Source organism: Pezoporus flaviventris, unplaced genomic scaffold, assembly GCF_033815535.1.
Source record: "Pezoporus flaviventris isolate CSIRO_AGI_PZ_B2104156 unplaced genomic scaffold, CSIRO_AGI_Pfla_v1 ptg000007l, whole genome shotgun sequence".
NCBI classification, from domain to species: Eukaryota; Metazoa; Chordata; class Aves; order Psittaciformes; family Psittacidae; genus Pezoporus; species Pezoporus flaviventris.
In genome coordinates, this window is record NW_026892555.1 from 60,513,441 (window position 1) to 60,529,591 (window position 16,151).

At 35.3% G+C, this 16,151-nt stretch overlaps 1 protein-coding gene across 11 annotated transcripts in view; it reads left to right on the plus strand.

Annotated features, from left to right (window-relative positions):
* Positions 1-16,151, plus strand: part of ZNF236 (zinc finger protein 236) — a 74,118-nt gene that overhangs the window by 46,186 nt on the left and 11,781 nt on the right. For 9 of the 11 annotated variants that reach the window (XR_009742615.1, XM_061448931.1, XM_061448925.1 and 6 more), the window contains 12 exons: positions 4,732-4,883; positions 5,981-6,087; positions 6,182-6,333; positions 6,443-6,655; positions 7,156-7,432; positions 7,880-7,983; positions 10,216-10,581; positions 11,119-11,264; positions 12,205-12,448; positions 12,754-12,933; positions 14,179-14,331; positions 15,614-15,804. Coding sequence is in view for 10 of the 11 variants with exons in the window: in XM_061448931.1 (XP_061304915.1) it covers positions 4,732-4,883; positions 5,981-6,087; positions 6,182-6,333; positions 6,443-6,655; positions 7,156-7,432; positions 7,880-7,983; positions 10,216-10,581; positions 11,119-11,264; positions 12,205-12,448; positions 12,754-12,933; positions 14,179-14,331; positions 15,614-15,804 (2,285 nt within the window). In the remaining variant the exon portion in view is untranslated. The remainder of the gene's footprint in view (positions 1-4,731; positions 4,884-5,980; positions 6,088-6,181; positions 6,334-6,442; positions 6,656-7,155; positions 7,433-7,879; positions 7,984-10,215; positions 10,582-11,118; positions 11,265-12,204; positions 12,449-12,753; positions 12,934-14,178; positions 14,332-15,613; positions 15,805-16,151) is intronic. The other 2 variants (XM_061448927.1, XM_061448932.1) reach the window with 2 other exon arrangements.

The following is a 16,151-nucleotide window of genomic DNA, read 5'->3' on the forward strand; positions in this document are numbered from 1 at the left end:
TTTCCACCTAAGTATACATGCTTATAATCTGAGATGATCAGAAACACAGTCTCAAGATTTGATTGAGTAGCTGTTGGGATTCATTGTGGAAAAAAAAGTATAATCGTGTAGAGTTACGTAAAAAAAAAAACCATGCTTTCACCTAAGTGCAGCAGTTTCCTTTTGTATTTTGTAATGCTACATGAGTAAGGAATTACGATGTTGTAAACATTTGGAAATTTGTCTCCCCTGCAAAATACTGAAAAACGTGTAAGGCTTATGTAGCTTGCAGAGAATGAAGAAATGACTGTTTCTTTTGCTTTTCAGAGATGGCTTTCTTGAGTTGTTTGATATGAAGCTACTAGTGGGGTTTGTTGTTGGGTTTCTGGGGGCTTGGGGATGACGACAAGGCAAGGAAGGGGGCTTTGTTCAAGGGTGTTTCTGTTTCTCACTGTCTGACTAGTTGAATGGCTTTCTCCTTGTTTCTGACTCAAGCAAATAGGTCCATGTTTGTGTAACTGATTAACCAGTAACTGGTGTTCCATCTACTTAAACTTCTCTGTTCTTAATTTCATTCCCTTTTTATATGTGTCGGGTTTTTTGTAAAAACATAATTGGCTGTGGTAAGTTGCAAGACACTGAAGGAATGGTATAATTTGCTGCTGATTCTAATTCTCTAAGTTGTGTTGCTTTTTATGTAACTGAGCTAGAAAAAATAAAAGTCTGTGCCTATATTAAACAAGACTGAACCTGATCCTGTTAAATCCCTATGGATTGCTTTAATTGGTTAGCTTTTACAGTTTTCCAAATGAATCAGAAGAGAGTACAGGAAAAAAGGAAGTGCAGTTTTTCACTCTCTCTTAAGGGTGGGTTGTGGGTTTTGTTGGATTTTTATGGTCCTTTGAATTTGAAAATCTGGTATGTAAACCTTGTTTTGTTATCTTATTTAGACTTCAGTTTCTATGTATGGCTATTTCTCCATTAAGTAATTATTGAATACTGGTTGATTTCTTGGGAAGGGAGGAGACTCTTCTAGATCTCACTAAACAATTCTTTCATCATCAGAATCTAGGCTGATTGTTGATACATTCTAAAATCGGTACAGAGAATCAGAGCATTTGCGGTGTGTGGTTTTGTTTTTTAAAGTCTCATTTGTATAAGATGTCTCCTGTTCTACTTGGAATCTCATCCACAGATTCCCAACTCTTTGAAGTTTCCTTGAAGATCCTGGAGCCCTTCAAAATTTTTGAATTTCAGGTAGGTAAGCATTTGCGCGGATGCATGCGTTAAATTGGTCGACCCTCTCCCTATGTCTGCATCTGTGCTTCATGCTCCTTATTTCTTTTTCCTATCAGCTAGGCAGAACATTGAAGCTTAAAACACTGTCTTTTTTATCCTTGGTATTTTTAGGCTGTATTCTTGTTAAAATATTTTGACTCAGTGTTTATTAATAAAACAATGTAGGAGTTTTAGAAAAATCTTCAGTAGGTTTTTTTATTTTTCTTCTTTTTTTAAGAAGAAAAAAAAAAAGTCTTTTGATTTCTGACAGGTGAGGCTGATCTCTAGATCTGCACAGACCTGTCAGAATTTTGTTTATTCTTTCAGGTTTGTTTGTAGTACTTCTACAGGATTTCTGGTTTGTTAAGATAGATTTTCTTCTCAATATGTCCAGACTTGTAAAGAAGTACAGATATTGTGGAGGTGCTGCTGTATCATAATCTATTACTCATTTGAGCTAGATTTGAAAACTGAAAAAGGGAACTTATGTTCTTTGTAGTTTACATATTCAGGTGTCTTCATTTGAAGACCTTTTAGTGAAGTCAGAACAAACAAATGGGCCTTTTATCAGAAATTGTCTTTGGATTATTGAATATCATCTGTCAACAAATATGTTTTTATATAGATTGTCTTCCTTCTAGAGTCTCCCTGTAAGCGTGGTTGAATGTTAATAATTAGTATTGATAGGAAAATGGTCTTGAAAAACTGTAAGAAATCCAAATACTGTTATTCTCTAGCCCATACAAATATACCCTTGCCATCAGACTGATGATTTTTTTTTCTCCTAAGAAGTTGAGCTGCAGTCTGAGGACTTGAAATTCCAGTTCTTTCAGTGACTAGTAATGCATTGATTCAGCTGTGTCTAAAAGTTGCCTAGGAAGCAAACCTGCAGAAAGTTGAACTGCTAGTGACTGACCTTCACTGGGATGCGTGTGGATACGTTTCTAATGTTAGAATTCAGTGATGTGTCAGTAAAGACTTCCAAGTTTGTCCAAACTATGATACAGCATTTGCTATGAGCAGCCGTACTGTTTTCTCATTCTCATGTTCCAAGACATATCTTTCCACTAGTAAACTGATCTGCAGAGTAATCTAATTTTTTTTATTATGCTTTGTTAATGTAGAAGAGAATAGGTTGGGTGTTGTCCTAAAGGCAAGGAAAAACAAGCAATGCAATAACTGTACTGAAATAACACAAAATCCAGTTCCAAGTTTATGGGACTTTGTAGTAAAAGACTCCCCTACAGAGTTTAAGATGCTCTCTGTTCTTTGAAAGTTAACCAAGAGCTTCTGAGAAACAGTATATAATGTGGTCAAGGCCAGGTTGGACAGAGCCTTGGGTGATACAGTTTAGTGTGAAGTGTCCTTGCCCATGGCAGGGAGTTTGGAACTAGGTGATCTAAAGGTCCTTTCCAACCCCAACTATTCTGTGATTCTATGAAAACAAGCAGAAAATAAAGGTACTGAAATTTATTTTTATCTCTCTCAGACTAAATGTCTGGTTTTTGGTGTTTGGTTTGGGTTTTTTCAATGCTGTACTGCAGAAATAGCATGCTGGTACTAAATGCTTTTAGCATACTCAAAATTGTCAGATCATTTTAAAATTTGAGTGGAAATTGACCTTCATACTAGGTATTGAGCAAAATGGGGGAGCATCGTGTACATGCTTCTGACGGTGTTGGTTTATATTTATTCCAGAACTACTTTTAGAAGTAGTATTTCTTTTTTCAATTTATCCCAAATACCTCTAAATTCAGAATTTTTCTTCCAAGCTTTTTGTTTCATGAACCTGGGAAATTTTTCAGGATGTCAATAATTGCTTTTATTGAAACACAGTGAAGTGAAACAGGTCATGGTACAGTAACTTTGTTTTTCCTCCTTAGCTAGTAAAAAATACTTAAGAGTTGAAAAATGTCTATTTTTTAGATAGCTGTTTCTTTGTGCATTTAATGGTTATGGCCCTTTTTTTATGTAGGCAGTATCACTTCCTGCTTTAGTTTCTTGAGGCTTGTTTTTTTGTATTCTCATCAAGTGTAGTGGAAATACCATTATTCCATAAAGATGCTTTAAAAATACATTTGGAAACAGAAATTAGCAGCCCTCTTACACAGTAAAGCTTTGCATCACTATTCTTCAGGCTACTTTTTTGATTTTGTCATTTCGCTAAGAGTAATTGAGGTGCAAGGTTTAATTTGATGAAACTTCTTGTAATCTTGGTAGTTCTAGGAGACAAAATGATACATAAGTTGCAGCATTAGGGTAAATTACAACCTGACTCATAGTGCTTTCAAAATTTATTTACGTTTGTTGGTTTTCATTCTGTGCTGTAAGCAAGAGCATACAAGTAGGGTTTTTCCTGTATCAGTAACAGTATTTTTCTGCTGTGGAAAGTGTCTTTTGGGAAAATTTGTGCCTAAACTTAACGCATCCCAGTTTTTTATATACTGTAATTCAGAATACTCTTTAAGCGTTGTTTTTTGGCCTTTGATGCTGTGATCATCTGATATGGGTTTGTTTCTACCCTGATTTCATAATCTTCATCCTTTTTGTCCACTAAAGGCAAACTGCACAGAAATAGTAAAATTGCTGCCCTTACCTTAATTACTCATGGGTTAATTTTTTTTTTTTTTTAAAAAACATTGGCTTATTTCTTTAATTTTTTTTTTTTAATAGAAGTATTAGGGCTTAGAGGGGTTGATAAAAGGGCATCTCTGATAGCATTAAAAACCCCTGCAATTTGAGCTATACTTTTGTGGCTCTGAATCATTAATACTATCATTTCATTCATTCATTCATTTAGAAAAAGAGGTGATTAAGATCTGGTATTTTAGAAAAACAAAACCAAATAAACATTTCAGGTCTTAGTACTGGAAATGTGAATAAAAATATGATTATTTTTTACTTTGCAGTTTGCCTTTGAGAGGATCTACTTTACTATTATCTAAAGAGTGGGAATTTGTGGAGGAGATCCAAAGTAGGAGAAAATGGGGTTACTTTATCAGAAACTGGAGTTCTCCTATTGGGTCATCTCCTCCACTCACCCGCCATCCTCCCCACTGAGCTTTGCATCCATGTGATCGGCTTTCAGTGTAGTTAAGGGAGCGTGGTACCAACGTGGATAAAGGGAGATGGGTCAACCTGTTTGACACATGCATGCTTACGTACAAGAAATTCAAAATTTCAATGGCTCTAAGGTAATTGTGGCACCCCGAAGAAACTTCAAACAGTGTTTTTCTGTGGAGGAGATTTTCCAATAGAATTCCAGCTAATGGTAAGTAACCCTATTATGCATATTATGTAGATGCCAGAAACATTTGCGTATTTTGACACTCAACAGTGAAGAGTATAAAATAAGTATTACTGTATGGTAATACTACATAATCTGTTTCGAAGGTAGTCTTCAAAAATATGTGGTGTTATTCAAAGTCCAATTCAGTATGTTTTCCAGGTTTCTAACTTTTTGATTTCTGGCAGGTTTTACAGTGAATGATAGCTACAATCAACAGACTCAATTTCCAGCTGTACAGCAGCTGCAGGATTCAAGCACACTTGAATCTCAGGCTCTTTCAACGAGTTATCATCCACCAGCCCTTCTTCAGGTTCCGAATACAGACACTATTAACGTAGTAAGTACTGCTAGAAGGCAGAATTCTGTGTTCAGTGATGAGTTTCTTTGAACTATTTCATTAGTAATTAGGCAAACTTAAAAGTCAGAAAAGTTTTGTGATTTCTTTTCTAGGTTGCTTAACTGGAAAATCAAAGGGTGGGTGGAGGAAAAGTGACCTTGCTACTTGTTTCTGAAAAAATGAGCTGTATGTTTTGATGCTCTAGCCTCAAAAAAGGATATAGCACTATGAAGTTGGAATGGAAGTCTAAAACTAAGAGAAGGACTTAATGTTATAAAAGAATTTTACATTATTGCACTATATTCTGTCCTAATTATTGAATTCCTATGGATATAGATATGATCATGCAATAAACATGAAAATGTGTAGGGTTCAATCATAGAGCTTGCATATTGCAGTTTATGGTATTCTGTTGTCATTTTCACCTGGTTAAATTTGTAGAAGAGCTTAATTGCTAAAAATACAGGTTAAATACAACTTTTTATGATGGTAGCAGTACCTAGCATGATGAACATCTGTAGTAATGATCTGAATGAATTACTCTCCCTTCATGCTTGCTTGTAAAGGGCAGATGTCAGTGAGAGAACTGAGGTGGATTTTAGGATCTGGAAGAGCCTACAGGCTTTGGGGTTTTCTTCAAATCTTAAAACATGCTGTCATTTGGAAGGATTGTTCTGTCATGTTTTTTGCTTAAAAGAAGAATCTGTTAAAAAAATAGTGAAGTCTGTCAGCAACACTGTGCATTTTTATATGTAGTGAGGGGCTCTGTACCATTTAAAATGACTGATGTTAAATTTAACCCCTCAACCACTAGAAAATCTGCAAGACTTGAGACATGATTTTGTCTAGATTCACAGTGAGGTGTAAGTGTGGCATTTTGTCTGTGTCTTCCAATTCAGCAGATGCACATTTTGCTGCTTTCCTTCTCACTGTGAAGGAGTGAGATACCGTATCACACTCTTCATTTTTTTACAGAAAAGTATGAAAGCATAAATTTGATTACTTGTGTTGACTGTAAGTGCTACAATTTTTATTTGTCTATTTATGTGACTTTTAGTATTGTGTTACTGCAATTTACTTGAGGATTTGCTTTCTAGACTACCCGCTTGATACAAGATCAGGCATCACAAGAAGAACTCGATTTGCACACCCAAAGGCCCCATTTTCTTGAGGATAATGAGGATCAAAGCAAGCGTTCATATAGGTTTGTTACACTTTTAGGTTCTGTCACAGAATTTCTTGAATATTTTATGGGTAGTAATTATATGCAACTAATGAAAACAATTTTCTTCTAATAGATGTGAGTATTGCAGCAAGGGTTTTAAGAAATCCAGCCATTTGAAACAACATGTACGATCACATACTGGTGAGAAACCTTATAAATGCCAACTCTGTGGCCGTGGCTTTGTGTCCTCAGGAGTTCTTAAGTCACATGAGAAGACCCATACAGGTAACAGAGTATACCAGCTCCGTATTAGCCTTTCACATTTGGGTTTTGTGTATGTCCTGTATAAGTAAACTTAAATGGCATGCTACTTATTTGTTTCTGTTACTTCAAGGAGTTAAAGCATTCAGCTGTAGCATTTGCAATACCTCCTTCACAACTAATGGCAGCCTTACCAGGCACATGGCAACTCACATGAGCATGAAGCCTTACAAGTGCCCATTCTGTGATGAAAGCTTTCGAACAACTGTTCACTGCAAAAAACATATGAAAAAACATCAGGCAGTCTCCTCAGCTGTAGCAGCAGCTACAGAAACAGGAGGGGGAGGTAAATTATTTCATTTTTACTTTTACAGTCCTTACTACATAACAAGTACAGATGTTTCAGTGGATTATGTGAATGCTGTAACAGTAATGTTAAAAATTAGCCTTCCAGCATGGGTAATGTCTAATATCCAGAGCCACTGAAATTGTTCAGTTATCTAAATTGTTTAAAGAAATCAGTTTTCCAGGAGTCTGTCCAGTGTATTCAAGGTATTGTACATTAAATTATTATTTTAGTGTGTCACGAAAGTAGAGCATTTTTTGTCCTCAGTTACTTACACCTGTGTTTAATTACTGTAATTAATAAGAATGATAAATCCAGCTTTTTTTAAAAGAAGTGCAGACATGAGGAGTTAGACCTCTGAAAGAGATTTGAGCCCAAGCACGTAATGTTGCGCCCACGTGTTTATTATTAAACCCTTCTATTTTTGTCATTTCAGCTGACAGATTAAACTAAACGGACATGTACTGTTTTGTTTTAGATTTGGTTTTTTTTTTCAATAGTTGCATGTGAAGATGATGATGAAAACTCTGAAAGAACGTCCAGAAAATCTCGTCCTGGTGTCATAACTTTCACAGAAGAAGAAACAGCAGAACTGGCGAAGATTAGGCCTCGAGAAACTGCCACTGTCTCAGAAAAAGTTCTTGTCCAGTCTGCTGCAGAGAAAGACAGAATTAGTGAGATCAAAGATAAGCAAGCAGAACTGGAAGCCGAGCCCAAATACGCCAACTGTTGTAGTTATTGCCCGAAGAGCTTTAAAAAACCCAGTGATTTAGTCAGGTAAGCAATGGAGAAGTTTGGTGTGTTTTCAGTTTTCTAAATCGTTTACCAATAACTTAGCAGTAACAGTTTCATGTGACTTTTTTATGCTTAAGCTTAAGTTTGACTTTTATCGAAATACACTTTTTCAGAATGTGTCATACCATTGTCAAAATATTACATATTCTGGATATGACTAAACCAGCCTTCTCATGTTTCTTTTCATGCAGTATTAAAATGATTATTATGAAGATCAATTATTTTTTCTTGCTAGAGGACTTGCATGCAAAAACATGTAAGAATGAGTTTGAAAAAAGGCAAATGCCTGAGCCATCATCTTTATTAGTTCTGCTGAATGTAATGTTAATATAAGTATTCAATTCTAAAATTAGTAAGATACAAAATCAATTTTCTACAAGCTGACATAAAAGTAGAAATTCACATATAAATGTATTCTGGAATTATTAGGCATGTTCGTATCCATACTGGAGAGAAGCCATATAAGTGTGAAGAATGTGGGAAGAGTTTCACTGTAAAATCCACTCTGGATTGTCATGTTAAGACTCACACAGGTCAGTAAGATTTTGGATGTCTTTGCTTAGGAACTGGTTACTTTCTTGACCAGCTGTTTTAACTAAAGTTTTTCAAGGAATGCTATGTTTCACTATGATCTGGGAAATGGCACTATGAATGGCAGTGCTAGGTGGAATTCAGTACTTTTGTTGTCATTAAATGAATTGTCTTACGATATTGAATAAACCATATTATTACAGCCTTCTGCATTGGTAGGGTTACAAAGCAGTCATAGTCTTAGGTCATGGAAAAACTGCGTGTGTATCTATCGAATATTTTAATTTCAGATCTGCTGTAGCACTTCAGTGGTGATTTTCCTGAACAAGAGGGTGGAGTTGGAGGAATTTAAAAATTTTTAAATATTACTATTTGTGCTGCTAAATAAATTGAAAAATGAGAGTACAAAAATGAAAGTATCTGGCTATTTGAATCATGCAAGCTGAATATAAACCAAGTTTCTGTAATATTTAAGTTTTTACAGTAGTTTCTTTGTATTGTTGAGAGAGGTCCAATTATAGTAGTAGTATTTTTCAAGCCCAGTTTTCTGTAAATTGAAAACAAACTCTTTAAATCTTTAATACTTGTTTTCTTCTTACCATTGAACTTCTGTAATAAATTTCAGTAAACCAATCCTGAACTAATTAGTTTCTAGAACAGCCTACAGTTTTGCTGTGGTGCATTATAAGGTTTTTAAAAAAAATGCAAAAATGTTAGTTTTTAATGCTGTAATTTGTAATTATTTTGAGCATGGAAGCTTCCTCTCCAATTCAGTAGTTTTGTGCTTTCTACTGTTGTTTAGTAAGAAATGCTACTCTTGTGATTTATACCAATTGTCTGTATAATTTAATATCTTGTCTTAAACAGTAGTAGATGGTAAGGATAATTCATTGAACACAGCAGGGATTTGATCATGTTCCGCCACGTTCAGGCAGCTTGCAAGTTGTGGGACTCTCAACTAGAAATTGTACATTTTTGCTTACTACCTTTAATGGAATATTTTATATTACTTCTACCCAGTCATTTTCTGAACCTAGAAAAACAAAGTAAAACTAAGTGGCTTCCAGCAGATCCAGCAGTAACAAATTCCTTGGTTCAAATTTACTTTTCAGTGTGCCGTTTGATGAGTTTGTTCCTAAGTTCGTTTGAGAAATAATGGGAAATTGTTCCCAGGTTTTCAAGCTTTTTACGATTTTGCAAACTTTTTAATAATATAAAACAGAGCTTTGTAAATTAATATTTCAATGTCTTTAACAGTTTTTTCCAACCTGTTGTAAAGCCTCTCTTCCACATTGTGTATTACAATTTTGACTAGGTTGGGTCTTCACTCAAGTGCTTAAAGAACTCCCTTGCTGACTTCCAGCCTTGTGAAAATTGTCCATATAATCCTACTTTTTGTTTTCAGTCTTGTAACTATTTTTCTTTATATCATTAAAGGACTCGTTTGTTTCATCCTGTAACAGCAGTTTTTCACATAAAACCGGTATAAAGCTCCAAAAAGTCTTGTCAGTGAAAATCTGCTCTCCTTCAAAGAGCTGTCATGCATTTGTGAAGTGTAATTTTCACTACAAAGCTACATTTGATCATGTGGGGGTTTGGGTTTTTTTTTGGGTTGGTTTTTTTTCCCATTTTCTTTCATAATTGGGCCATCTTATGTCGGATGAACATGAAGTTTAACTGGTTTCAATTTCTCCATTTGAGCCTGTATTGCTTTCCAGAAGGGTGTTTTAATCTGTGGGCAACACCTACAACTAATTATCTCAGTTACAAATTTTACTTATTTTCTACCTGTAATCCATTAATACTAGTCAGTATTGAGGTAAAGGTTGAAGCAGAAGTACATTGCTGCTACAATTAAAAAGGAAAAGCTAAGGAGAAACCAAATGCTGAAGAGGTCAAGATAAAAATTGAATTCTCCAGTTTCCTGAGCTGTGTACTTGGAACAACTTGATTAGTCAGGAAGCTGAGGTGATGAGGAGGGCAGGTGACCAAATAAGATTCTGCATGAAAGTTTTAACAGCATTTTGATTTTTAGACATAGGAAGAAATTAAGATACTCTTAATTGAGATCCTTAATTTGAAAGGCAATCTAAATTATTAAGGAAAAGGCAAGTTACTTCAAATTTCTTCCATTCAAATTAGTTCAGAATCTGTATTTTTTGAAACTGTTGGTACAATGCTATTGATTTTTAGAGATTTTATCACTTACCTTTCTGTTTTTGAAACTTTTCCAGGCCAGAAGCTCTTCAGTTGTCATGTATGCAGTAATTCTTTTTCTACAAAAGGGAGTCTAAAAGTACACATGCGTCTGCATACAGGAGCAAAGCCCTTCAAATGTCCCCACTGTGATTTACGGTTTCGTACTTCAGGGCGCAGAAAAACCCACATACAGTGCCATTATAAACCAGAGGCAAAGAAAGTTAGGAAGCCTGTTGCACGTACTTCAGCTGAGGGACTACAACCAGTCAATCTTCTTAATTCATCCTCAACAGACCCTAACGTTTTCATCATGAATAACTCCGTTTTGACCAATCAGTTTGATCAAAATTTGCTTCAACAAGGACTTGTGGGCCAGGCTATTTTGCCTGCTTCAGTGTCAGGTAAAAATGGATGACTTTTTGTTGGTGGTGTTGAGATCAAGTACTGAACATTGCTTTTAATTAGAGTTCAGAAAATTATGCCAAACGCTGCTTGTCAAACAGGTAAGATATACACTGAATTCATGATTTGATGCATGGTGGTGACACAAACAGAAATGTATTCGTTTAAGAATGAAGGAAAAATGCGTGCAGTTCACTTGAAAAGATCTCTTCAGTTCTGCAGTGATGTTAACACTGTGGAAGGGAAGAAAATACCGACAATAAGTAGCTGGAGTACTGGTGTTGCACTGCTCTGGAATTCAGCTACTCTGGAGTGGTTCTTGTTTTGTAAGCGCTTAAATAGTAATTCTTAAATTACTTAGAATTTATGAAGCTTTAAAATAGGCAATCATCTACTTCAGAGTATTTTTCTTGGCATAAATAAATATGTGTGTGTATAGCTTTTATATTGATTTAACTTGTAAAAATAAACAAGCTAAAAGAGGCAGTTAGTAATGATATAGAAAAACATTATAATGTAACTGTTTTCTTTGGTAGCTGGAGGTGACTTAACTGTGTCCTTGACAGATGGTAGCTTGGCCACTCTTGAAGGAATACAGTTACAACTTGCTGCTAATCTGGTTGGACAAAATGTGCAAATTTCTGGAATAGATGCCACCAGTATTAACAACATAACATTACAGGTAGGTTGCTCACAGTTTCTTGCTTTTAATTTTATAGAATCACCTTGAGGGTTGAAGGAAATCTTAAAGAGCATACATAATTCTGGAAGACTCTCTTTGAGTGAGGCATGCAGGAATACCATGTTAGAAGACCTAAAGAATAGCTGCACAAGTGGGGTTTTTTTTCCATTTGGTTTCTTTCTTTTTCATTTTTTCAGGTTCTCTCTTTTTTTTTTTTTTCCATACCCCTCTGGGATTTTGGCAGATTGCTTTAAAAATCTCTATTTTTTTAATTCTAATTGCATTTTGTCTTTTCACTTCAAAAGCAGTTTAGGCTCCCCAGCACACCCCAAAAAGAAACCTCCCCTGAAAACAATCAAACCCAAATTATTGCACAGAATGTTCTTTTTCTTAGCATCAGACACCCGCTTTATTTGGCAAGCGCTTATAAGCTTTTAATATTTGGATTTACAATTTAAATTCCTATTGAGCTTGTAAAATGAATGACAGAAAAAGGTGAGATAATTACACCTAAAATCTTGTATTTGAAATGATATGAAAGAATGATTTTCAGTGAGTTAGTTGTGCTCCATGTCTTTTCACTTCCAAAGACCTGAAGACAGTGATAAGCTTACGTGCAGAAATAAAAAAGTACAGAATGTCAGCAGTGTACCTGGTGCCAAGCATGCTCACATGTAACTGGGATTATGGTTTTCCAAACGTTTTGCTGAGGGAAGGGAGGGAAGAATCTAAGGTGCTTACATAGTGACTTTGGAGAGTGGCTATATATGGACTCTTGAAAAATAATTTAAGTTTAAAATAGCTAAATAAAAACTCTAAATATTACATGTACGTACTCTATATGCAATAAATATGAGTTCTGGATTTATGTTAAGGATATTCCCTTAATCTGTAGTATCTCTTAACTTCAGATTGATCAGATTGAAAACTTGCTTTCCAGATCGATCCAAGTATTCTACAGCAGACGTTACAGCAGAGTAATTTACTTGCTCAACAGCTAACTGGAGATCCCAATATGGCTCCGCAGAATTCCTCTCTCCAGGCAGCAGAGAATACAGTGCCAGCTAACGTGGTTATTCAGCCTTTATCAGGCCTGTCTTTGCAGCCCACAGTAACATCATCTGCTAACATGACAATAGGATCCCTATCTGAGCAAGAGTCTGTGCTGACAACCAGTGCTAGTGGTAAGCAGTGTCACTAACTGTACTGGGCTTTGGATTTCTTAGTTTTACTTATGGTATTACCCACAGTGAGAAATTCAACACAATCTTTTTTCTGAAGATCTTAAATTGTTTTCATATCCAATTTGTTCCTTTGCAGGTTATTCTTTAGAGTACAAGTCCTAGCATCTTTCCTTGGCTTCTTTTGTGTTTCATTGTGGTTTAGAAAATAATGCATGAATTGCTTTAAAAAATCATGTTTATTGTGATGACAGAATCTTCATGGTCTGTTTTTGTTGTTTTGTTGTCTTCTACCCACTTACACTTAGGTGCACAAGACATCTCTCAAGTCATGACTTCACAGGGTATGGTATCATCTTCAAATGGACAACATGAGATAATGTTGACCATAAATAATTCCAGTTTGAGTCAAGTTCTAGCTCATGCTTCAGGTTCAACTACTACAAGCTCATCAGGAAGTCCTCAAGAAATCACTCTTACAATATCTGGTTGGTATTTTAAGGTATCTTTAATGGTACTAGATCTGTATTTTATAAGGTAGCTATACAGTAGTATTTGAGCATATTTTCACAGTCCACAGCTTTCTCATGGTGTGGGATTTTTTTTTTTTTAATATTCATCAGCTTTAAAAGGTACTCCTTAAATTTGCTCTTGAAAACCAAATATATTTGCTTTGAGGATATGTTTGATTGGTTCCCTATTTATTCATGGCTTAGTGCCAACAGATACTTATCTTAATGGCAAAGCCCGTATAACCAGTTCTTACCTCACTGCTGTGCTCCCCTGGGGTAGTGCAATTCCTGAGTGGTACTAGGGCAGGAACAAGCAGGCAGGCACTGGGGATGAGTTTGATCAGTTTTCTTTAAATGCTGTGGAACCATGTTCTGATCTTTCAGATGTTCTGATCACAGATGTTCTGATCTTTCTTTGAAGTGTAGCTCACACCTTATAATATGTAGCTAATATTTCAGGTGTCTCTGAATGAGTTCTGACTTTCTTCCTGCCTCCAAGACACTGAGCCTCTATATACTATAAATACCTATTTCTCCCAAAGACGGTTTGTATTTTGTATCATAACACTTCTTTAATAGATCCAGTATAATATTTAATGATTTTATCTGTGTTTTACTTTTTAAAATTTCTTTTCCTTTTTTGCTTTTCTTTTCTCTTCTTCTGTTTTCTGTAATGCATTTAGTGTTTTTAAGTGTAATGACAATAATACCAGTGTTAAGGTGCAGGGTCTCCCACTTAGGTTTTTGTGCTTGCTAATAGATGCTCATTATTCTAAGAAAAATGGAGCATAGGTTTCAGTTTCTGTATGTTCTGTGCTTGTTGACTGTCCCACAAAATGAACACCATATGTAAAGTGATGTTTTTACAAAACAGGACATGTTCAATGCAATTAATTATCCATATATTAGTTAAAAAGCCCTCTCGTATTTCAGCCATTAGCTTTTATTTTGCTAGAGTTTTATGGTTTCATGAAGTTGGTGTCTTGAAACTAGATAAGTAAGGTCAGTATTTGTCTAAATATTAATAATTTCAGGTATTTCTCTACATGCTAGTATCTAGATATGCATAATCACATCTGTATTAAAAATATGAACCTCTGCATAAAAATCTGCATGTTTTGTACTTTTATTATTTTATGATCATTTCTTTTATAATTCTCAGTACAGTATCAGGATAACATTGAGACATTTCCAGTTATAATAGGACTAATTTGTATTCAGGCCAAGATCTTATTCAGCATAATTCTGGAAGCAGTGATCTGAATAGTGGCTTAAGGCTGACAGCGCCAACCATCAACAGCCAGACAACAGGTGCTACATTAACTATAAGCAATGACCAGCTTCTTTCTCAGGGCACATCACTAAATACTCCAGGTATGCATACAGTGATTTTTCTAATTAATAATAATTAAAAAAAAAAAATACTAGACCAGGTAAGTAAATGGTATAATCTTGCATATTACAGTTCAGGAATTGCATGGTTTTGTGTATTTTCTTACTAGTTTTAACTTGTTATGCCAATTTAAATGAACTTTACTCCACATAAGAAGATGAAAATAAGAAGGCCTCTCTAAAAATCCGTACTTTGAGGCAGTTACAGAAATATTGAAGGACTATTTCTGTAAATCGGAGGATGAAGAAATCATACATTTGTTGCAGACAGATGATAAAATGTCCTTTATATCAAATTTCCTCTGGTAATAAAATTTTAAGATTTTAAATATGAAATTCTACCTATATCTGCTGAATATGCACGCAGACACGTGTGTACATACATAATTGTTCATACTTCCACCCAGTGCAGCAGATTGCATTGGTTACACTGATTGGTTGCAGCAGGTTGCGCTAATACGATCTTATTACTGATACGGGAATATATTTTCCCTGTCTTCCTTAGTCTGTCTCCTTTCATAGCTTGCTTTAGCGCTCATATACCTCTATAAAACAAATCTGCTTTAATGTCATACTGGGGGAAGCCGATGCCAGAGTATCCTGTAAGATCTGAAGGTTAAAGCATGCTCTTGTGTAATGAATTAGTAAAAACTGACAGTGGTATCGTGCCTCCGTATTATTTTCTTATCAGGCTTATTTTAGATTTGAGAGCCATGAGGCCTCTAGTCATGTGTTGGAGAATCTGTAATAAACTATTATACACTTGTTATAATCACACTGTTATGAAATACCTATTGATAATAAACTGGCTTTTTTTGCTCTTATGGGTTATCAGCCATGTTGCAAGGGTAGGGGTGTGACTGTTGGGTTACAGTTACCAAATTTTGGGTTTACTGCCATGAGTAAAAGTGTGTTTCTGCAAGTGTGAGAATTCTGCAAGTGTTCAGACTACAGAAATTTGTAACCTCAGACTTCTTTGGGTGTCTTTTCAGCAATGAACAATTTTCCATGTGCCATGTTACAAAGTTACTGTTTTGCAGTATGATGTCCATCAAGCTACATTTAGATGTAATTTTTCTGATTTTATCATCTCACAATTTTTAATGCATGATTAGCTGTTTAACTGATTTGCTTCTAAAAAAAGAAAGGCCTAGCAAATGAGAAATAGAAATTAACTTCAATTAAAGTAAGCTTGCAGCTAAGACTTTAGGTACGTAATAGATCCTACTTTTTTTCTTATTTTACTACTTTGCATATATTCCAGAGCTTAATACAACAGGTGGAGCAAACCTTCCTTCAGCAACACCCATATCTCAGTCTACGGTTTCTACTCAGAATTTGGTAATGTCTTCATCAGGAGTTGGAGGAGATGGTAGTGTTACCTTAACTCTTGCTGACACTCAGGGAATGTTGTCAGGTGGTCTTGATGCAGTTACACTTAATATCACTTCACAGGTAAGAAAAGTTTTTCTGACTTGACAGATAAACTAATGTCACTGGCTTGGCTTACAGGGCAGGAATCAGAGATTTTGCTTAGAACATAAATTTGTCCTGTAAACACACACTGTTTGAAGATTCAGTTTAACTTTCCTTCTTTCTGCCAACAGTGTGTGCACACTGGCGTATACAAGCATAAACTATTTAAACAGAAATACAGGTAAATTTAGGAGGTTTCTGTTTTTACAATGATCAGGTAGGTTCTACTGTTTCAGACGTTGTTTGAGATCAGTTTTAGTGATAAACTAAACTGTGTTGTACTTCATCATTGCTATTCAGAAATACAGCTAAATATTCCTAATCTT